Genomic DNA, 21,207 nt, shown 5'->3' with positions numbered 1-21,207 from the left:
ATGACGTCGGATCCGAGGTCACATGGAGATTCATTGATTGATCGACTGGGAATTTATCCTCTTGGAAATTACAACGCATTCCTTCATTCGTTTGTCTCCGTCAATTCTTGTAGCTCGCGCAGAGATGTTGTTGTCTCAATCCCTTCGCATGATACTTCGCCGAGGGCCTTCAATGGCCTCTCGCGCGTTCAGCACGTCCCCCGCCGTGAGCGCTGCCGAGGTTAAATCGCTGGGAGTTATTGGAGCTGGACAGATGGTGTGTTTACAGCTGAGCACTTATTTTTTGCCTGCTAACAGACTCTAGGGTCTTGGAATTGCTCTCGTCGCCGCTCAAAGGGCTCAGGTTCCTGTCACGCTGGTCGATACCTCTCAAGCATCTCTAGATAAGGGCCTGAAGTTTGCGGGTGTGTAGCACCGCATGCACCCAAGAGAGATGCCTCTCTAACTCTCGCGACCACCAACAGACAAGTTACTCGACAAAGATGTAGCCAAAGAGCGTATTACCAGAGAAGCAGCAGACGCTGCCCGAGGCCGCATCACCTCCACCCTACAGCTTGACGATCTATCCTCGGTGGACTTCATCATCGAAGCCGTCCCCGAGATACCCAATCTCAAGACCTCCATCTTCTCCAAGATCGCCCAAATCGCACCTAAGCACGCCATCCTCGCAACAAACACCTCGTCCATCTCGATCACCAAGATCGCAGCCGCAACAACAACAGACCCGACGGACCTCCAGGCCCCATCGCGAGTTGTCTCGACGCACTTTATGAACCCCGTCCCTGTGCAAAAGGGCGTGGAGATTATCGCCGGCTTGCAAACGTCAAGGGAGACGCTCGACACGGCAATTGCGTTTGTGCAGCGTATGGGTAAGATTGCTGCTGTTTCAGCGGACTCGCCTGGTTTCCTGGCGAATCGGATTCTCATGCCCTATATCAATGAGGCGATTATCTGCCTTGAGACTGGGGTTGGAGCAAAGGAGGATATTGATAGTATCATGAAGAACGGCACGAATGTGCCAATGGGTCCCTTGACCCTGGCTGACTTTATTGGGCTTGATACGTGTCTCGCTATCATGAATGTTCTGCACCAGGAGACAGGGGACAGCAAGTATCGGCCGTCCGGGCTACTAAAGAGGATGGTCGATGCGGGCTGGTTGGGTAAGAAGTCTGGAAAGGGGTTTTATGACTACTGAAAAGGCCATATGCGAAAACAGAATGTAAATTTCCATTTCTATACTTGGCCGCGACAAACCCTAACCACATGATGCAATATGAATCCATTGTAGATCTGTTTTTATATATCTCAAATACAGAAATCTGGGTCTATGTGATCGCTAGCGGGCGCACAGATTCATTTTATGGGCATCACTAGAACTCGCATCGAAAATCCAGACTCGGTGTGGATATCGTCTACAAGGTTGATATATTCTAGGCTTCCGCATCGGAGAAGGCTTCGTGCGTGTAGTTGATATAGTCATAGTAGCCCAATTTCCACACTATGTCTGCTAGGAAAGATGCAAGAATCGGGCTAGAATTCGAATGATGAATCTGGACTTGAAGGCTCCGAGCCTCGATGTAACGCTGCTATACAAACTAAGCAGACTAGCCAAACCAGCCAAACCAAATAAACTTAGCAAATCAAACAAACCAAGTGGCCTTCCAATTAAAGCAATCTCCTCTTCTCCATCTGTCGCTTCTTGTTTTGGGGTAGCACACTGTCAGCAGTAGTATAAGATGGCGTGATTGTAACTAAACAATTTATAGAGATTGCAATCAACTGCTCCTTCTATGCCCTCCAAAACACGCTCAGAATGGAACATATTCTATCTGCACAAGAAATCGGCGAAGGACTTCCCGTTCTGATCATTCATGGATGGCAGATGAATGGAGGAGTCGAAAAGCAGGACTTTGAGCCGATTTTCAGCAAATCACCAGGGCTTCGCCGGATTTACGTCGACCTTCCCGGCATGGGCACAACTCCCGCAAATAATGTCAAGGATCTAGACGATATATACTCTCGCCTGGTACAATTCATCGATTCTCGACTGGGGGAATCAAGGTTCTTACTTGTCGGCTCATCATGTGGCGGCTACCTTGCACGCGCGATAGCTCAAAAATATATTGAGCAAGTGGATGGGTTACTTCTCCGCGTGCCGCTTATCGAGCCAAAAGATAGCATGCGCGATCTCGATGCTTTTAAACCCGTTGTTGCGGATGAGCAACTCATGTCGAACATGTCACCCAAAGACAGGGCACTTCTTGGGAATGTCCTCGTTCAGACGCCGGCATACGTCGAAACGTTGAAGGCGAAATACAAGGGAGTTTACCTTCCAGCGGAAAAAGCAGCAGATGACAAGGTATTGGATCCGATCCGAGCTGACTCAGACCGATACCGACTATCCTTTTCGTTGGATGACAAAGGGGCCAAGTTCTTTGCACCGACACTTGTTGTATGTGGCCGACAAGACGAGAGCGTGGGCTATCGAGACAGCCTCCGCTTGCTGGAGCTTTATCCACGGTCAACCTATGTGATTTTGGATCGTGGTTCGCATGGACTCCCCATTGATGACTCTGAAAGGGGTGTTTTTGAGGCTCTTGTTCGTGACTGGATATTCCGGGTTGATGAATGGCGAGGTCGCACGGACAGATAGCAGTTATCCGTGATACCAACTCTAGTCTATAGAATAAAAGCGGGCGGCGGTTACAACTGACTAGAAATACCGTTGACGTATAATGGTGTGTGTCATTTAGCCGAGATCCAACATCCTATAATACTAGGTGGAAAAGAAATCGCCCACAGTCTAGTGAATAAGAGTAGTAAAGAGAGATAAAGTCTTGCTTGGTCTTTTTCGACGCTCGCAATAGAGGAAACACAATTAGAAAAAGAGGATATCCGTATATCTGATCTCAATCAAAGGGTATCATGACGAATAAACATGGACAACTAGAAATTCAAAACGAGCTCATTATATCTTTAGACATTTCTAAAAATTCCCATTACCCGAGGGATGGTTGAACCCTTCAAGCGCGCCCAAGTATTGTTCATCAAACAGCCACCACGATGATGGAACCAACCGCCATAGCTGGAATCTCCGTTAGCGGGTGCAAAGTAGGATGAAAAAGACTTGAAAGAACGACATACCAGATCTGCTCCCGACGCGGACAAGCAACATGCTTGCAACTACCACGGGAGTCACCTTTGGCGGCAACCTCATCATCGGCGTCGACGAGATTTCCGCACCGGCCACACTGCTTCCACCCTTTAGCACTCGCCAACTTTAGCAGCGCCTCGCGTCCCGCATCAGGTGGGCAACTCCCAGAATGGCCGCGACCGCGGCACCGAGTACAGATATCCGCATTGCAGTGCGGACAGGCGAAGGAGTGCGAGAACGCGGTGCCCTTGACGAGCATCTCCCTCGGGCGTATCCATCGCGCGCAAGACGGCTTAGGGCAATACCATAGGCTGTGGGAGGGGAGCTGGCACTCCTCCACCTTGTCGATATATGCCTGTTTCTGAGCGGCGGACAGACAGGGAACGATGGACTTTGCCGGCTCGAATTTCGTCAGCAGAAGTTGGGGTACGTGATTTGGCCGTTGATGTAGAAATCGGCCAGGGTGCGGACACAGGCAATGCAGTGTCTGTGTCTGCAGGAGAGTTCGGTCATTTCGGAAGGGAGCTTCTGCTCATGGCAGATTACGCAGCGGATGAGGTCCTTCTCAGTCCTTTGGGGAGGTATGTTAGTTGTGGATTCGAATGGGGATATGGAAAGAGCTCTCTTTGAACTTACTCTTGCACGCTCCGCAGTGAAGGGGAACTGGAGTTCAGGAAAGGCGCCTGGGACTCGCTGATCCGGCTCTCGAGCTTGGCAAAAGCTGCCTCGTTTGCACGGGGAAGCCCTGGAAATTGCAACGGTCCTTGCATGGCCATGTTGTAGTGTGGGTTCCAAAATGTTACGGTGTTGAGGGGAACTGTAGAAAAGAGCCGTCTTTCGATTTAGCTTTGGACGTTTTCGGGAGAATTTCAGCTGCAGATGCTGTTTGTAGATCAAGCAATACTTGAATGATGGGGGAGGGTTTGTGGTTAAATACTTGATTAAGAAACCACGAACGTGGACAAAACCGTCGCAACGCTTAGCCATGCCGTCACCGCATCTATAAAGTTCAGGCAGCCGTCCGAGAAGAGGCTTTCTTTGAGTGATACCGTGGGCAACTCAAACTATCTCGTTGCGAGTCACGAGTAGCCGTGTCCGGGCCATAACATGCGCATGAGGATAGCGGTGGGACGACAATATTCCAGTTTGGCAGTTTGGCAGTCCGGCATTGACTTCTACTTATAGAAACTGCTGGATAAAGTTCATTATCTTGCACTGGTATCAAAGTTCGCAAGGGTATCACTAACGAGTTATATACGCCCATAAGCCGCCAAATCCCAATACATGACGCAAGCCAAACAAGATGAATCCACTCATAGAGCACCAGAAAACTTCCGACCTACCCATGTAGATCCATGTTCTTGATACTCTTGACGAGTCACGGCGACCTTTTTCAGCTCTTCTTTGTTCGTGCCCAGTCGGGACGCTCCGAGCCATGTAGAGCGGATTGGGCTAATAGAGAAGACGTTAGCATAAAAGTCCAAGTGAGTGCCGAAGAAGCAGGGCGAATGACGTACTCTTTCGACCGTCGAACTCTAACAATGCATTCTGCTGAGGCGATCTGGCGCAACTCCGTTTCCCTAATATGCCGTCAGTTCTCGCAGAAACTGTATTATAAAGTTCATGACGTACAGCCTTTCCATAAACCCAGGAAGCAACGAGTTGCCGCCAACAACCAGTACGTTGGCCAAGAAGGCCGGGTGCAGTCCAGTAGGTAGCACTGAAAGGCTTTGCAAGATCAGATCCGGGATGCCGGCCGTCTTCATGCCAATATCACTGGGCGTGAAAAGGATTTCAGGGACAGCGAAGCGTTCGTTTCCGAGCACCAAAACATCCTCTGAAAGGTGTTCAGCACCACCAGAAAACGCGGCTTTTCTTTTCTTGGAACCTAGCATGGGGTCATGCGGCCGCATAAAGCCTTTTTTCCCTCCGTTCGGATCGGGCAAAACATAGTCTACCACGACGCCACCTCCCGGTTCAGATTGCCCACGTTTGCGGTTTCCTTTCCAAGTTTGCTCCAGATCGCTGGAAAAGTCATTGCTCACGAAACAAACCGACTCCTTGACTTCATTCATAATATACGTCTCGTCAACCATATTGTACTGACGTATCGATACCAGCTCCTTGAGATAGTTTGTGAGGTGTTTGCCCCCAAGGTCGAGTCTTCGAATACCACGTTGAATCGGCTGTCCTTTGTAGACGGGTGTAACGATAGTATGAGAATAGCCGGTATCAACCACAAGCAGGCACTCGGTCGGAGAGATTGCAGCACCAGGTTGTTGTAAGAGTGAATCTCCGAATAGAGATTGAACTTCATTCCAAGCATTCAACGACGGACCTGCGATTCGAGCGCAAACAGCTTAGCCTTGTCCACCCAATCATAGCAAGGGATAAAATCTTGAAAATGATGCCTACCGACACATCTTAAATAGCCTCCAAACCCCCACTCCTCCATGATAATCTCGTCCGCATTCTTCTGCAGCGCCGGTAGCGCATTGGGAGCTTCTGTGAAAATGAGCGTGACATCCTCCGGCTCGGCAACGCGCAATTCCCTTGACCGCACTGTCTTCTCATCGAAGAAAGAAGTCTCCCAAATCTCTTTTTGCGCTTCCCAGTTTACCGTGTATCCCTTTTCCACGGGGCGTCTGAACAGCATCTCGTTCCAGTCCGTCACGTTGGTCCCGATCTGCGCCCCGACGTAGATTCGATTTCCGCGCGTCTTGGCTATCGCGTTGGGGATGGCGGTGCATGCTGAAAGGGCGGTTTCCTCGTCATCTGGAGGTGGAAAGTCGGGTGCGTAGCCTGCTTTCATGGTGTATGCGCCATTGTCGATGATGAAGGTCTTGTCGGGGAGAGCTTGGGTTTGAGCGATGGAATTGCGGCGGGCCGGGCGCGGTTTGGTGGTCCCCATTTGGGGCGATCGAGATAGACAGCGAGTCTATTCTAAGCAAAGCTCAGGTGAGCATGGGTGAGCAGGTCGGGGGTTGTGGTATTATCGAGGGTGCTGAAGTTGTCGTGGAAGCTTCTGCTTGATGGAGCTCGGAGATGTCATTCACGCCGCCTGGAGATCCCGAATCGGGAAAAGTAGGGCAAGGTCTTAGGGCGCGTCATAGATCTTGAAGAATTAACTCGGAATCTGAATGCCCGGTACTCGTGTATCATAGTCCTCAGTTTTCCTCATTAATATTATGTTCCTATGAAAGACTACGGTACTCGCTGTTCTCCAAGGTACCTGAAGAATGATGCCTTACCACGAGGGAAATAGAAAACTTGGCACAACAAATAAAGCTACTGTATTTCTCAAAACACAATTTTCGCTCTTTCGTATGATCTATTTCTCCCCCACTATATCAATATTACCGGTAAACACGAAGATAGTAGTCAAGAGGCAGACTCCAATAGCAACAGGTGACCCTGCAGAGCCCTAATCAGCGGCCCCGCAGTTCAGGCCTTGAATCATAGATCATAAAATTTCTCCCCTTCAGCCCTCCGACTATCACTGCAGCACCAACACTCATCCTCAAAGCGAAGGAAAATATCTCAATGTCCGGCAAACTAAAGACCGCCCTAACAACAACTCTCACACTCGTGGAGCAGTTTCAGCCTACCCTTTCCTCCCGAACAAATGCCGGGCAACCTACCCCCACCACTACGGATGAACAAACCAAAGACTTGGACCCTCTCGCCCTCCTTTCAGCTTCCGCCACGGCGCTGAAATCTCATGTCACGAAACTCTCACTGCTTACACTTACGTCGCCCTTTACTGCATCCGCAGTCGCGACCACACTCTCAACACTGAATGAATCTGTGCTCCCATCGCTAGTTACCGCCGCGCTCCTTGTAACACCCGAATCTCATACGGCAGCGTTCCAGAGCGAGATTCGCATCCTCACCGGTACGGCCCTGAAGGATTTCTTCTTGCTGGTGAAGGAGGTGCAGGTTGTTGCTGAGGACAAGGCTAGCAAGAAGGGTCTGGACCAGTTGGAGAAGGATACAGTCACGCTTGCGGCAGGGCGGGTTTGGGATGCGTGTGATACGCTGATTGATGTCGCGACGAAGGGTATTGTGGGGTTTGTGGTTCAGCGCGCCGAAGAGTATCGGGCTCTGGTCCGAGACGCAGTGGAGGAGATTGAGGCCTGGGATCCGGATGAGGAGGGCGATGAGTTTTTCGATGAGCTTTTGGATGCTGGGGAGGACATGGCTGGTGATGATTCCAAGAACGACGAAAGTGACGAGGAAGGCAGCGCCGCGCTGCATAAGCGGAAGAAAGATGCTCTGCGAATGTTGAAGCCGATTGCGCAAATATATCCTGCTATTATCACGAATCGACTGAAGAAAGCACCCGTTCCGCTTACGCCATCTGCTACCAAGGTCCTAGAAACCTTGATGAAGAACTTGCAGCAGATTCCGGAACACATCGACGAGGTAGCCGGCGCGCTCTATGAAGATGACCTGGACAAATACACGCGTCAAGTGGGAAAGACGAAAGACTGTGCATCCAAAGCAATCAACTTGGTTGCGCTACCCTGGGCTGCCAAACGAAGCTCCGTAGATGAAGAAACCGAGGGAGATAAGTTTACAACCTGGTCAAAAACATGGCTCAAGGTTGTGGGAGAAGTTAGCAAATCGATCGATGAGTCTTCAAAATCGCGAATAAACTAGCTGTGGAAAGGAATATAAATATCTATGATTCGATGCTCGGGGCTGACCTCAAGTAGATAAAACATGAACTTAGAAATGAATGATTATATACACCCCTCCCATACTGGCTGTGAGCTCAAGCTGCAGTTTGCTGAACGAACGTACCCAGCACTACTCGTCCTCATATTCACGCAACTCTTCAACCGGTATCCGGTCCTTTAGCCATTCAAGAATAGCATCAGTCCCTTTGGCGACAATCTGCCACCGGGGGACTCGGAAGCTGTTCCCTGCAACCTCGAATCTTCGAAGGGCCGATCCACCACCCCAGTTTGCACTGTTACCCTCGCCCCTCAAAAGACCGAGTTTTGGGGGCAGAGCGCTGATGTTATTGTTGCCTACATCAAAGACCTGAAGTCCCTGCACAACCTCAAACTCCAGGGTGTCAAACTGGTTCTCTGCGGCAAGGAATGTCGTCAACCGCGGGTATGCGGGCCGGACATGGGGAACAGATCCAGAAAGGCCGTTGGATGACACATCGAGAAAGGTCAGCGAAGGAGCTGTTAGTTTTGCCATGATTGGCTCAAGGGTGACAAGCCCGGTAGCACTCAGACTGAGTGTCTGAAGGTTAGGAAGCTCGACAGCAGAAGGGAAAAGCTGTGAGCTATCCAGCGGGTTGTGCGACAAATCCAGATCTGTCAGACTGATAGCAAGCATACTAAGAGCTGGGGTTGGGAAGAAGCGCAATTCGTTGTGTTGCAAATATAAATACTTGACATCACTCGTTTTGATGTGCTCCAGCTTGTCGACCTCGAAATATTGCATCTCGGTATACGACCGGTCAAGTACGCCTCCAGGTTTAAGCTGCCAGCCAGAAGAACTGTGAGCGGGGGACTCTGGGGCAAGGGTGAACTGCGTCGCGACCGAGCCTTCTTCGTCGTCCGTCTCTTGAGGCTCGGGCTCACACCGGCTCCTCAAATCGCGCTTGATATCCTCCACAGTCATGCCAAAGAACTTGCGCTCACGAAGAGGATTATTGGCTATCCGAAACGACACAAGGCTGTCCATCAAACCAATCTTTTCGTCCAATCTTGAGAGGTCGTTCCCTGTCAGATCGACATTTCTAATCTTTTTCAAGTCGGTAAAGCCCAATGGCAATCCAGTTATGCTGTTGTCCTCTGCTGACAAGGTGAGAAGCTCCTGCCACGACGAGACATCAGGCAAGTCCTTGATGCGATTCATACTGATTGCCAATGTCTGCAAAGCAGGCAACTGCAGGCTTTCGTTCTCAGAAAGTTTCACAATTGCATTACCAATGACGTCCAGGGTTTGCAGAGCATCGAGCTTTCTGACCGACGCCGGAATCAATGTCCCCTTGATATTATTCTTGGGAGCAATGATCTCCCTCAATGGAAGCTTGTGGAGGATTTCGAAAGGCAGGGATGTAAACTGGTTATGGCCGAGGTTTAGTATTCGAAGAGATTTCAGGTCCGCCAGGGTCTCTGGAAGTTCGGTAAGAGAGTTTTCATGAAGATCAAGTGTCTCAAGATCCGTGAGGCGACCAATATCATGAGGGAGAGCACCTTCCAGCTGGTTCTTTGCCAGTTTCAAGTCCCTAAGGGAGCTCATCTCCGTGATCACTTGAATATCCTTGGTACTTAGTTTGTTCTTAGAGAGATTCAGGGTGTGAAGTCGTTGTAGCCTTCTGAAACCCAATGGGAGGGACTGGAGCAAGTTTCCATGAAAATCGAGAAATTCCAATCCCCCAAATTGATTTCCCTTTTCTTCGCTATCAAAGTCCATTTGATTCGGATCAATGTCCGGGAAGGCAGCATCAGGGAGCTCGGTGAAATCATTGTCGGCGGCAATGAATTTGACCAAATCCACGCTTTCGTACCAATCGGTACCTGCGTTAGGGTCAAAGTCGTACATCTTGAGGACTTCTTCTGGAAAGGTGGTCAATGACATGGCCGCGATGTTCAAGTGGCCCGAAGTTCGACCTGCTTCCAGTCTTTTCCGAAGTAAACCATGATTTTGATCCTTTGGTTGCTGGTTGAACGGATCTTGGATATCAGTCTCTGTCCAAGCACCAAGGGGCTGCGTCTGGGGTCCCTTTTGGGCAGCTGCCTTTCGTGCGGCTTTTGCTTTTGCAATGCTTTCCCGCAGAGCACTGGACGATTTGGATGCCTTTTTTTCTTCCACTTCTGTGCTTGATTGCGAGGATACATCTGGTGCGGGTTTCACCGCAGGCGATCTTGATGCCGCCGAGTAAAGCTTTGAGTTTGACGACTTGGGTTGTATCCTCCGCGACTTCTTTACCTGAAGAGCTGGTTGTGAAGTGGCGGTTTCCGCGTCAGAGGGCTTCCCTACAGCTTGATTCAAAGATGCGTGAGATTCTGATACCGCAGGAGTCGGCCCGAAGCCTCCGTAGATGCTTCTCCGCATCATAGGTTTCTTCAGCTTCGGTGAGCTGTCCGCAGTAGCCACTGAACTATGTTCGCTGGCTGATCCATTGGTAGACAAGGATGGGCGAGATCTTGACGGTAGTCGTATAGCAGTTGGAGGCCCAGATAGGAAGTCACTTCCACTTAATTGTCGGGTTGAAGAAGATCTAGACGGCGACCTGGAGTAGCTCGTCATAGATGAGGGGGTTCGAGACGGAGACCGCATCGGGCTTGTGGCATTGTAGACATTTGACGGCCTCCTGGAGGAGGCAGGCGATGGAGGTATTTGGGCGAGAGTCTCAATCGTTCTTTCCGACAGAGACGGTCGTATACGACCCCGGGATTCCACATCCAGGGGAGGGGTACCATCTGCTTCCAGCTTTTCATTCTCTAGTCCGGTCCCGTCACTCGTCCCCGCCACGGAAACAACCCGCTTCTGCTGGTAGTCATTCTGGATCCTTTTGGGAGGCGATGTTTTGGGGAGCGGTTTTTTGAACTCTGGTTCTTCAGAGGGACGTCGAAGCCGTGCAGCCTTTAAACCGGGGTCGGCGCGGAGTCTGTCGCGGGACGGGGAAGGTCTGAGCGAAGGTGACGAGGTTGACGTCGGCAGGGGGATCCTGGACACTAAACGAGGAATTCCGCTGGGGCGTGACGGTGTCTTAGGTTGCTGATCCATGGTTGTCAAATTCCAATGTTCGCTAGTGCATCTATTATTTTAAGGGGGCCAGCTCTGTTTTTATCGGTGGCATTCAGTGGGGGCTTAGTGGAATCCCATGGCGGTTCAACGTGGTGGTGGACAGGTGACAGGTAAAAGTCTAGAAGAACATTCTTGGAAGGACTATGATGCAATCAGGCAAGGCAAGGTGGAATTTGAAGCCGTGAAGCTCCAGGGGCGCATTTTCAATGGAAAAAAAAAAGCGATCATAGGCCAAAGAGCGTTAGCATGGACGTGGTAGATCTTCTTCAATGTTTACTCCGCGGCTGACTAACTGAATCCCCGCTAGGCCCAGACTCCTCAGTGCCTGGTGCTGAGTGCTCACGGCGGCGGGCGCCGCTATCGCATTCGTGGGTTCAACAACCTGCAGCTTGGAGAGCTTCTGGGTTTCCTGGCCACCCGTCCAATGTATCGAGAAGATACTCCGTGAGCTTAGTTGTGTTTCATGCAATGATGCAGTTGAGAGGACCATCCATGGCACTCATAACTATCGAACTGCCAGCGGTTGTCTGGATGAGTTGTAGGCGCATGGGCAGGGTGACGCTCTTTCTGCTTTTTCTCTCTGTCTGGGCACCTTTCCTGCGTAGATATCTATGAAAGAAATACCCCGTATAGTATGACACCGATGTGCTGAGAGGCAGATCCTGGTTCGTTGCCTGAGTTACAGGGCAGCTTGTCTCTGTTTATTCGCCCTGGATGGCCCGTGAATTCCGCATCAAGCCTAGTCGAATTTCTGGGCTCAGCAACAAACATGATTGGCCCGCCTCCCAGCCTCCCGCCAAATGCGAAACTCCTGCCGCCTCTCTATCCTTAAGGCATCAAACCATCCCCCTCCGTCGCCGACTCCTTGCTTCTCACATCACTCTCATCTATCTCACCTGGTTTCTCTTTCTTCCACCCCTTACTCTTTTTATTTTTTTTCGGCATTCTCAAACTTACCCCGCGATCTTTGTGATCTTAAGCATCTGTCGTTTCGGAAGGCTCATCCACCACTTACTTCCTCGGGTTCTTTCGGTGTCTATACCGCCCTGCTTAATCGATAAGCACCGAAGCAGTCGACTTGACGTCGGCTATTATTTAGCCTTTCGTTCTATAGCGCGAATAGGCCGCAGCGGGCAGCGGGCATCGGGCATCGGGCATCGGAGCGATTCCCCAGACATCTCTATATCCTAAATATCTCTACTGTCATCTGCACTAGAGAAGCGCCGTGAAATCTCTCATCTGATCTTCACGGTTCTCACGCCGCTGCTTCCGCGTGGTATGTCTTGACCGCCCTGGGACAACCGTTCGACCAGCGCATGTAAAGGCTGACCACGATTCCTCTAGTTCGATATTGACCCCACTAGTACAACTCATCAGCCTACATCATATACAGTTGCCATGTCGCAAGACATCGAGCCCCAGCTGTCGCAAGTCTCTCTTGCCCCTCCTGTGGAAATATCGCGCCCTGTGACTCCAGTTCAACGAGCAACCCTCTCTGCCTCACCCGATTTGAGTGTTGGAGCCAGAAGCCGTCGTTCGCTGCGCTCCGACCACAGCGGGTTCAATTCACCTCCGTCATTGTCCTCGTCAGATATGACTCCTCCTCCTTCAGCGCAGATCCCTGGAGCTCCGCTCCGAAGGTCAAGGTCTCGTTCGAGCTCATACCTCGCACCTTCGCCGGATATCGAAGAAACCTTGTGCGCAGCCTATGGCGCGTCTGAAAATCTCCCCACTCCCGACGACATTGATAGTGCTAGTGAGTCCAAGCTGCGCACCATTGCGAAGGAGCTCCTTGGAATAGCCCGGGAATCTCGCGTGTCCGCCCTCCACTTCAAGTTGCAATATGGCCTTTTGGAGTTTCGAAGTAATGTGGCTATTCAACGCGCCGAGGTCGAGCATAAGCTTGCCAGGAGAGAGGCGGAGATCCTTCAAAGTACCGAGTACCGCAACCGTCATATCATCCCGGAGACAGAACCCACGCCGCAGGTTTCAAATGTCGAACTTGAACTGGCCGTCAAACGTAATCAGGAGCTTGAGAAGGTCAATGCTACCCTTGACATAAGGCTCCGACGAGCGAAAAAACTTATCGAACAGGAGAAGGACAAGTCGGACCTGCTCAAGGAAGAAAATCAGGCGTTGAAAAAGCGTATCCGAGAGAACCGGGAACACTTTTCTCGAATGATCGAACACGGCCCAATGTCTCCTAGTCCCCAGGCCGGCGCGCAAACCCCTCAACGAAGGTCTTTGCCACAATTTGTGGAACATGGTGACCACGTCCACAGGAGTGATAGCAGCAATCCGTTTGCGGCCCTTCTTGCAGCAGATCGCGTTCTGAACAGGGAGTCATCTAGTGTGACATCGACGCCCATCCGGCATCGTGGCCCCAGGAACAATTCCAATGGGCACGTGCGGGGTAGCCATTCTCTATCCTCACTTCCCATGACACCGTCTCAGACGCAAAAGTTCCACCATCAAAGCCATTACGCAACACCCGGAAGAGAATCAAGCGATGAGAATCGTGACCGGGACAGCACAATCTCAGCTTCTGATATTGAAGAAGCCGAGACGGAAGAAGACATTCCTGCTTCTCAAGCCGGGTCGCTTACAGCACGCATGCTTCGTCGCAATCCGTCGGGTATCCAGCAAGATGTAAGATCTGCAGCTGGTGCTGTGCCAAAAACCAGCACCCTGCTTCAGACAAAGCTTTTTGGACAAGTGAGAAAGCCTGGTGTTGAACGGCCACCTCCGAGCAGTCTCAAACGCAAAGCAAGTTTTGACGGTGCGAGCTTGAAGAAAACAAAGGCGGGAGAGCATGTGGGTCTCGGGATTCATTAGAGGGGTTTTGCAACCTTTGCATAACACTACTATAACGCTGCTATGTACTAGTGTCTACAAATTGTGCCTGGCCATGGCTCTACGTCCTGACTTTCAGAACTTCCATGGGAAGCTGTTCTCTCTTGCTGTTGCTTTGGCATAGGATCTCTACGTTAAAGCATGGTTTCTGCCAGTCTTCTCTTTTATATCTCGAGGTGTCTCTCATTATTGTGAGCGTTGATGACGAATGATGAAATTTATGAAGCATGGGCGAATCGGTGTTGTTTTGGTTTTGTTTTCACCTGGGTTCATTCGCCAGCATTGGGCATCTGATGCAAGATTTCTTGCAATTTACTCATCTTGATAGGGTATACTAGATAGCTAAACAACAAATTGAACAAGGGCACTGACAGCGAAGAGACATCTGATAACTACCGTTGCTAAAAAGTGACTAAGCAGTTCTGCAATCACGTGGTATGGAAAGAGCTGCGAGGTTCACGGAGAAAGATGAGAAGGACATCGACAAGTTGGCAATATATTAACGATATACGGACAAGACAAGTATCACTGATAGGTATCAAATGCCCCTTCCAAACGCCATATTCATCAGCGTTGTCTGCCAGGTGTAATAGTTGGTAAGTTCGTAGAGCATCCGGATTCGGCAAGAAGGAAGGGTAGGGCTCGCTAAGCGAGGCGGTGAGCGACTCCCGCGCGGTTGGCCACACCGAAAAGTTCCACTAATATTGAGCCGGAGGAGTTTTGAGATACGACCAGCAACCACCCACGACGACCACGACAAGCCCCGGTCTGATCACCATCTGACACAATGGTGCGTATATTGAGATTCCAGTTTCGGCTCTTCTGAGATGAACTGAGAGACGGACGATCCTGCGTCTGTTCATGACAGGAGGGGGAACCTTTGCTGATGAGATCTCTTCGTGATATAGGCGATCAAGCACAACAACCAGCTTCAGAAGCACCGTGAGTGACACCCGCCGAGCGAGATCCGGAATATGAAATGCGCTTTCGTCTGAATGAACGCGATCAGAAACTGCGATGGATAATGAGCAATTGTGTTGGGCTGGGATTTGCTGATGGGGTTTTCATTTGCAGACTTCCACAAGGACTGGCAGCGTCGTGTTCGCGTGCACTTCGAGCAGGTACGCTCTCTTCGATTTATATACCCGGTGTTGCTCTGGCGGAAAACCGAATTTTTCTCGAGAGACAGAGAGCGCTTTCGCCTAGGATCGAGTTTGATGGACTGACATGGTTTTTTCGTTGGGTTATAGGCCGGTCGCAAGCACAGCCGTCGTGAGGCCCGTCTCGCAAAGGCTGCCGCCGTTGCTCCCCGTCCGGTTGACAAGCTCCGCCCCGTTGTGCGATGCCCTACCATCAAGTACAACCGCCGTGTCCGTGCCGGTCGTGGTTTCACCCTTGCTGAGCTGAAGGTAAAGAAAAAACCGTCCTGCACCCGGGAGCTTTAATTGGAAACTTATACTTGTCCCGCGACGTACAGGAAGCCGGTATCCCCAAGAAGCTCGCCCCCACCATCGGTATCGCCGTTGACCACCGCCGCAACAACTACTCCAAGGAGTCTCTCGTCGCCAATGTCGCCCGCCTCAAGGACTACAAGGCCCGCCTGATCCTCTTCCCCCGCAAGAGCGGTCAGTTCAAGAGCCTCGACTCCTCCGCCGACGAGGTCAACGCCGCCAAGGCTGCCTTTGCCGCTGAGGGCCAGACCCAGGGCTACGCCACCAAGGTTGGCTCTCTCCTGCCCATCAAGAACACCAGCGCCGCCGAGGCCGTCACTGAGGTCAAGCGCGACGACCTCCCCAAGGGTGAGGAGGCTGCATACCGCCGGCTGCGGGAATCCCGCGCCGAGGCCCGCTACCAGGGTGCTCGGGAGAAGCGTGCCAAGGCCAAGGCTGAGGAGGAGTCTGCCGCTAAGAAATAAATTCCGTGTACCTAAATGCTTCTTTGCTCAAAAATCTTCAGCTAATGATGAATCTGGTCGTCGATTTTTCGTGCGGGGAGGTAAATTCTCCCTCATCTACTATCCAAGTGTACCGTGGCATGGCTTTGGGATTGGCTGGCGTCCCGATTTTTTCTTATCTACCTCTTTTTTTCCCCTAGACCTCTCTATCTGCTCTATTTGTCCCTGGGCAGATAAAAAAGGTGCCTCTGAACTACCCTGAAATGTGAAACGCGATTGTTCGAATGTCGTCTCCGTTTTAAGTCCTTCAGACTGTAGTTGCTCTGGTAGATCTATCCTTCTTCGTCTTGAGTACTGAAAGACCGAGAATTTCCTCAAGCATCTCAACACAACATTGAACTAGGCTCAACTCTTATGCTCAGAAGGGGTTCTTGAAACATTGTGTACTCTACAAGGCAAGAATGGATATCATAAAACACATCGTCTCATAAAGCCTGGCCAAACCACGACTTGGTATCAATTGCCTTAGTAAAAACAAAAAAGTACTCCTCTAACCTACTTTTCACTATTCGCCCCGAACAACACACCCAGAACACAATCCGTAGCCCTCAGGATCGCCCGAACGTCTGAGCCGCCTGCGGCTCCAGACTGGCTTCCCGTGGTCGACCGTTCATTCACAATCGTCTGAAAAAGTTTCTTGGAGTCCTGCGCTATCTTCTCGCTAGGTTCGTTGTCGAGCCCCGTTGTTGAGATGCAGATGCTGGACGTGAGTTCTGGTTCGCCCGTCCACTCATCGATTGTGAGTTCGCATGAGAGGAGGAGGGATTTCTCGGGAGATTCAAAGAGCATTGATGTGCGCTCCATGTGTGGGAGGATTTGGCGTAGATCGGATTGTGTTGGGGCGTCTGTGTCTTCAAGGGTGTTCTTTTTGGAGTTCTGAAAAGTTCTTGGTCTGCTGCGACCAGGGAGCAGGTCTGAATGGTTGTCTTCTATTTGAGCCCAGATCTGGGCTCGTGAAACCAAGGCCTCCCAGTATCGGTTGATGCCCCAGCAGAGACCGGATACGTCGAGCTTTAGCAGCGGATTCGCTAGCCGCGTCTTTGCCCACTGCCGTACATAGTCTGGTGTATTCCCGCCAATATCTGCTGACAGGGAGACTAAGCACTGTGTTTCGGGGTTTGTTTCATACGAAACGGATATTCTGTATTGGGAAGGGGGGAAAGGCGAGGGTGGTGAAAGGATGAGTTGGTGTCTTTCCAAGATGGGTTCGGATTTTGAACAGGGTATAATGTTCGATGATGCAGTGAGCTTTAGAGGCGCAAGTGCAGACAGGTATAGATCCGTCTGTGCGCTCTGATCAAGAGCAAACGGATTAGATTCGGGCGAGGCTCTGCGTGGCTTGGGTGGCCGCTTTGTAGAAAAGGGGAGTAGTGTGGATATAAGGGATGACACCGTCTGAGTGCCCAATCGAGGATTCGTTGAAGGGGTATGAGACGGATCATCCGATAGTAATAGAGAGCTTCTCGAGTTAGTGATTTTTTTTTCCAATCGACAATAACCGAGTAACATACCTTAGTTCACCCAGATAAGGCTCTATATTCTCGCCGCGTTGCTCGAGCTGCTCACACAAACCCTCCAGTTTCGCAACATCCCACTTGAGCGACTCTAGATCGTGAGAGAGCTCCCGTCTGAGCTTTCTCTTCTTGTGAACAGATTCAGGAAGCAGCACATCATTCACACTTACGACATGCTCTGTTGAGCCCTCGGGATCAGTACCGTAGTCAACGATCCTGAGCTTTGAAGGACTCTGCTCCAGATCCCCCGCGGCTCGCCGTTTACCCCACTGTTCCTTACTAGGACTGCTACTCAACAGTCCCCTTGGTCGCCCCGGAGGCCGCTCCAGGCCTAATTGGGTCGGTGTGGGGGGCAGGTCAGGCTCGTCGAAGCCGTCATTCAATGAAGGACTTTCAAAATCGTCGTCACCCATGTCCGCAGCGCCGGTTGCGCTACCCAATTCAGAAGCCAGTTGATCCTCTGGAGTATTTATCAAACTCGCTTCTACTCTTGTTTCCTGCGACGCAGTGGGTGACCGAAAAAATAGGTCCGAAGTGCTGATTCTTTTCGAAACGCGCCGCGGGGGTGCGGCAAAGGCAACAAGTCCGCTTGACCGGCGGCTGGGGAAAGAAAGAGGTGATTGTTGACCGCGTTTGAGAGGGTCTATCGGACTCGCGGTTAGCGTGATTGAGGGCCTGAGGGCTTTTCTATCACGCAGGCCGATTGCTCTCGTTTCGGCCTCATTCTGCGGGTCATCTCTGCTGCTTCTGCGCGCAGATTTCCGCGTCGGCGACCGACTCAGGGCGCGTTCCAGGACTTCGGGGTGCGCCCTCGCCAGGCTTGCCTTTGTTGGCGCCTGGAAGGAAGGTCTAGAGGGGGAGCGCCGTTGAGAGACATTTCGAGGGGGAGGGGGCTCCATTTGCGACGCGTCAACGGCGTTTGTTGTGATTTCGTCGATATCGTTTGCGGACTACGTCAGGCAACCATTGCGATGGTTCGTACTAAGAAGGATCAGTGGTAGGTTGAGAGTAGAGTAGATTGCGCATAGTATTATGCTTGAATAGCTTCAGGAGTAGTCACTCGATCCTTTCGCATAATTGAGGCTCAATAAAGCACGAGCAAATACCCCGTATGCGGAGCACGTGATTGAGGTATTGTTTGCACTGTTTGCTCTCAATCACCTCGGATAACGACCGCCGCCGCCTCTGTCGGAGAATGACGATATCGATTCTCCCAACACATTAATTTCATAGCACAAATGGAAGGCCATGCGCTGGCCACAGCCAGACATGCGCTTGCCAAACACAGCACAATATCAAGTCTCATTGTCTTCAGACCAATACACCGACAATCAATCAATCGCTTTCCCCGCTTCTCGTCCCCGCGCCTCTTCTCCCATGGACGAGCAAACTCAAAATCAAACTGCGCAGACGCTATGCAAGCTTATCCCCTCTCAGGGTACTACTCTGATATCCTTTCTGCTCGCTCAAAGCATCGTGGGCAAGCGACAACCTCACCCTCCGCCCCAGAACACAAACCGGCAACTACGACACCACCCGCCGAATCAAGCGGACTGCCCCAGTCGCCGGAAGAGAAGATGGCAATTGTCTTTGGGACCCGCTTAGCCGGGCCTGGGCGGTCCTCGCGCTACGATCCAGGGTCAACTGCTGCGTGGAAGACCGTGAACGGAGTACCGGTTCCGCCGCGACCGGAGGAGCCGGATAACTGTTGCATGAGTGGCTGCGTACATTGTGTGTGGGATGACTATCGGGACGAGATGGAGGAGTGGGCGGCTCTACTGGCCGAGGCCAAAGCTAAAGGTCCGTCGAAGAAGAGTGTGGTTCCGGGTGCTATACCGAAGATGCCGGATGATGCGCCTGGTGGCACGAGTATGGATGATGATGGTGGTGGGAGTGAAGCGAATTGGTCGCTACCAGGAACCCATGATGATTTGTTTGCAGATATCCCGGTTGGTATTCGCGAGTTTATGAAGACGGAGAAGAGGTTGAAGCAGATGCATCAGCAGGGGCGGGAGAGCTCATGAGTCATGTCCGTGAGTTTCGAGTGTATAAAAATGCCCATTCGTTATGCTTTGTGTTGCATTAGCTGTATATATTAACAAAAATAGATGTAGAACTAGAGACCCTGTATACATACTTTCACTTACATGAGCAACATGATTGTAGAGAGTGCTACTAGGCAGCTAAAATACAGCCATACGAAAGATGGCCTGGCAGTAATGCGAATGACTGGTATGAAGCCTGACATTTTACTCTTAGATCCAACTGTATGTGTAGTCATGGCTGGACCGCTGGGCCGAGACGAAGGCGGAAAGTTCAAAGCACATGGCAGATCCAACTATGCCTCATCGGGGCGATTGACGTTGAGGCCGGGCTATCGTTCCGCTACCAAACTTTAATTGTACCTGAGTGGACCTGCCATTGAAAACCCTCTCCAGGCCCCAACTGGGTGAATTCTGTCTCGTAGTACTCTCATCGATCGTTTTAGAGAGGACAAGAGCTGAGCTCATATCTTAACTTTAGTAGATTCAAACATCATGTTTTCTCTCCAGGGCAGCAATGGGCCTTCTTGTTTGTAGTAATGTCCGGAATCGGGCTGCCAGGGAACTGGACTTCCAGATAATGGTGCTAAGCTCTTTCAGGCGCCCCCCCGCAGTACTGAAAGGGCTTTTGAAAGCATCAAACTAGCGTTGTTTACACCATGGGACCGACTCTAATCGATATCTGAGCTCAAAGCTACGTACAGCAGTCTGCCAAGGCCCTTCCTCAGCTGTACAGTAGGCTCAATATTTGACAGCTACAATGATATTGATTCATGCATAGCACAGATAGTATTATATGATTACAATAATGATCTGTGAAATGATCAGTCCATTATTATCTATTGTATTTCATGGAGTGGAAACTGAAAGCACCCTTACCTACCTATTAGGGCCTAGTGCCTCAATCGCATTTCTCCCCGCCAAGCTTTCCAATCCAAACCCGCATAAAATTAGAATCGACTAAAAAGATACGACAATTTCAGGACCCTCGGGAAGACAGCACACGGCCGCGAATTACGCCGCGGAACCAAGGAAAAATGTCCCTCTCCAAATCCGAAACAGACATTATCCTCAACAAAGCCAACATCGCCCTCGCCCGCAGCCAACGCCTCGTCGCATCCTGGCTCCCCTTGCAGCAGACCGGCGCAGAGCAAGACCACAGCAATGCGAAAACTGATGAGGAGCTTCAGCGCGAGGAAGATGAGATTTTCACGGCTGTGCCGGAGAGGTACGTTTATCGCGGTCAACTCTACCGACTTTCTTCAATCCCCTCAATCCGGAACCGATTTGCCTTTTCTTACCTCTCTCTTTCTATCTCCGAAATTAACCCGGGTCATCAATGATATAGACTAGGTCTCGGAGCGCCCCTGCCTACGAAAGCCGCAGACGGGAGTTGGAACCGGACGGAGCTCGATTCGAATGATCAGCTGCGGAGGCAACTTCTGGGGAGGAATTACAAAAAAGTCATGGCGGAGAAGGCGCGGCAGAAGAATGCAGAGTCTGTGGCTGGTTCTTCGACGACTATCATGGCGAACTCTGCTTATAGAGAAGGAGGGGCTCGGCGGCGGGGCGAACATGATGGTGCTGGGGCTGGCGATGGCGATGATGACGACGACGATGAAGAAGAGGGCCGCACTGCGTCAATTGGGAAGAAGGGCTTATCGAAGAAGCGAAAGGTGATAACGAGGGTTGAGCCTACGCGGACGGAGCATGGCGGTGATGAGTCCAAAGAGAATGGCGGTGATGGCGATGATAAAGATGGAGAAAAGGCAGCGTCGCAGCCGGCACCAAGATCAAAAGGGAGGAAGAAGGCTACAAGTTTTCTGGATGAAATTCTTGCTGAACGGTCGAAGAAGCGGAGGAAGCAATAAACGCCCCTGAAGGGCTACATGTCAATTATCGGATTTTGCA

The 21,207-nt window shown here is 51.1% G+C and overlaps 13 protein-coding genes across 13 annotated transcripts; 8 read left to right on the top strand and 5 right to left on the bottom strand.

Moving 5' to 3' along the window:
• Window positions 1–67: 67 nt before the first annotated feature.
• Window positions 68–1,531, top strand: BJX68DRAFT_249512 (3-hydroxyacyl-CoA dehydrogenase family protein). The gene is made up of 3 exons (XM_071042129.1): window positions 68–256; window positions 305–404; window positions 465–1,531. Exons 1-3 carry the CDS (start codon window positions 125–127, stop codon window positions 1,193–1,195), a joined length of 963 nt encoding a protein of 320 aa, XP_070892675.1. The 5' UTR covers window positions 68–124; the 3' UTR covers window positions 1,196–1,531.
• A 152-nt stretch (window positions 1,532–1,683) lies between these two features.
• BJX68DRAFT_219309 (alpha/beta fold hydrolase) lies at window positions 1,684–2,814 on the top strand. The gene has a single exon (XM_071037875.1). It carries the CDS (start codon window positions 1,814–1,816, stop codon window positions 2,651–2,653), a length of 840 nt encoding a protein of 279 aa, XP_070892674.1. The 5' UTR covers window positions 1,684–1,813; the 3' UTR covers window positions 2,654–2,814.
• BJX68DRAFT_219308 (uncharacterized protein) lies at window positions 2,815–3,566 on the bottom strand. Its single transcript, XM_071037874.1, has 2 exons — window positions 3,145–3,566; window positions 2,815–3,085 (listed from the first exon to the last, which is right to left on the bottom strand). The coding sequence occupies exons 1-2, from the start codon at window positions 3,411–3,413 to the stop codon at window positions 2,977–2,979; spliced, it is 378 nt and encodes a 125-aa protein (XP_070892673.1). The 5' UTR covers window positions 3,414–3,566; the 3' UTR covers window positions 2,815–2,976.
• BJX68DRAFT_272926 (uncharacterized protein) lies at window positions 3,566–3,930 on the bottom strand (the record flags this gene model as incomplete). The annotated part of the gene is made up of 2 exons (XM_071047319.1): window positions 3,566–3,725; window positions 3,791–3,930. 2 exons carry the CDS (start codon window positions 3,928–3,930, stop codon window positions 3,566–3,568), a joined length of 300 nt encoding a protein of 99 aa, XP_070892672.1.
• Window positions 3,931–4,276: 346 nt separating this feature from the next.
• Window positions 4,277–6,177, bottom strand: arp6 (actin family protein). The gene is made up of 5 exons (XM_071037873.1): window positions 5,570–6,177; window positions 4,787–5,492; window positions 4,672–4,734; window positions 4,402–4,606; window positions 4,277–4,345 (listed from the first exon to the last, which is right to left on the bottom strand). The coding sequence occupies exons 1-4, from the start codon at window positions 6,063–6,065 to the stop codon at window positions 4,468–4,470; spliced, it is 1,404 nt and encodes a 467-aa protein (XP_070892671.1). The 5' UTR covers window positions 6,066–6,177; the 3' UTR covers window positions 4,277–4,345; window positions 4,402–4,467.
• A 520-nt stretch (window positions 6,178–6,697) lies between these two features.
• Window positions 6,698–7,816, top strand: BJX68DRAFT_272924 (uncharacterized protein; the record flags this gene model as incomplete). Its single annotated transcript, XM_071047318.1, has 1 exon — window positions 6,698–7,816. One exon carries the CDS (start codon window positions 6,698–6,700, stop codon window positions 7,814–7,816), a length of 1,119 nt encoding a protein of 372 aa, XP_070892670.1.
• Window positions 7,817–7,880: 64 nt separating this feature from the next.
• Window positions 7,881–11,159, bottom strand: BJX68DRAFT_249507 (uncharacterized protein). Its single transcript, XM_071042128.1, has one exon. It carries the CDS (start codon window positions 10,910–10,912, stop codon window positions 7,967–7,969), a length of 2,946 nt encoding a protein of 981 aa, XP_070892669.1. The 5' UTR covers window positions 10,913–11,159; the 3' UTR covers window positions 7,881–7,966.
• Window positions 11,160–11,587: 428 nt separating this feature from the next.
• Window positions 11,588–12,228, top strand: BJX68DRAFT_219288 (uncharacterized protein). The gene has a single exon (XM_071037872.1). The coding sequence runs from the start codon at window positions 11,648–11,650 to the stop codon at window positions 12,122–12,124; it is 477 nt and encodes a 158-aa protein (XP_070892668.1). The 5' UTR covers window positions 11,588–11,647; the 3' UTR covers window positions 12,125–12,228.
• BJX68DRAFT_249505 (uncharacterized protein) lies at window positions 11,588–14,252 on the top strand. Its single transcript, XM_071042127.1, has one exon. It carries the CDS (start codon window positions 12,332–12,334, stop codon window positions 13,766–13,768), a length of 1,437 nt encoding a protein of 478 aa, XP_070892667.1. The 5' UTR covers window positions 11,588–12,331; the 3' UTR covers window positions 13,769–14,252.
• A 248-nt stretch (window positions 14,253–14,500) lies between these two features.
• Window positions 14,501–16,124, top strand: BJX68DRAFT_249502 (60S ribosomal protein eL13). Its single transcript, XM_071042126.1, has 5 exons — window positions 14,501–14,576; window positions 14,695–14,728; window positions 14,861–14,907; window positions 15,037–15,195; window positions 15,264–16,124. Exons 1-5 carry the CDS (start codon window positions 14,574–14,576, stop codon window positions 15,699–15,701), a joined length of 681 nt encoding a protein of 226 aa, XP_070892666.1. The 5' UTR covers window positions 14,501–14,573; the 3' UTR covers window positions 15,702–16,124.
• Window positions 16,125–16,208: 84 nt separating this feature from the next.
• Window positions 16,209–18,314, bottom strand: BJX68DRAFT_249499 (uncharacterized protein). The gene is made up of 2 exons (XM_071042125.1): window positions 17,252–18,314; window positions 16,209–17,199 (listed from the first exon to the last, which is right to left on the bottom strand). Exons 1-2 carry the CDS (start codon window positions 18,151–18,153, stop codon window positions 16,236–16,238), a joined length of 1,866 nt encoding a protein of 621 aa, XP_070892665.1. The 5' UTR covers window positions 18,154–18,314; the 3' UTR covers window positions 16,209–16,235.
• Window positions 18,315–18,360: 46 nt separating this feature from the next.
• BJX68DRAFT_249498 (oxidoreductase-like domain-containing protein) lies at window positions 18,361–19,332 on the top strand. Its single transcript, XM_071042124.1, has one exon. It carries the CDS (start codon window positions 18,493–18,495, stop codon window positions 19,276–19,278), a length of 786 nt encoding a protein of 261 aa, XP_070892664.1. The 5' UTR covers window positions 18,361–18,492; the 3' UTR covers window positions 19,279–19,332.
• Window positions 19,333–20,278: 946 nt separating this feature from the next.
• BJX68DRAFT_249496 (DUF3245 domain-containing protein) lies at window positions 20,279–21,207 on the top strand. Its single transcript, XM_071042123.1, has 2 exons — window positions 20,279–20,524; window positions 20,645–21,207. The coding sequence occupies exons 1-2, from the start codon at window positions 20,334–20,336 to the stop codon at window positions 21,165–21,167; spliced, it is 714 nt and encodes a 237-aa protein (XP_070892663.1). The 5' UTR covers window positions 20,279–20,333; the 3' UTR covers window positions 21,168–21,207.

Source organism: Aspergillus pseudodeflectus (assembly GCF_044049435.1).
Source record: "Aspergillus pseudodeflectus strain CBS 756.74 chromosome Unknown BJX68scaffold_93, whole genome shotgun sequence".
In the NCBI taxonomy this organism is placed as follows: domain Eukaryota; kingdom Fungi; phylum Ascomycota; class Eurotiomycetes; order Eurotiales; family Aspergillaceae; genus Aspergillus; species Aspergillus pseudodeflectus.
This window is presented reverse-complemented; position numbering and strand designations above follow the sequence as displayed.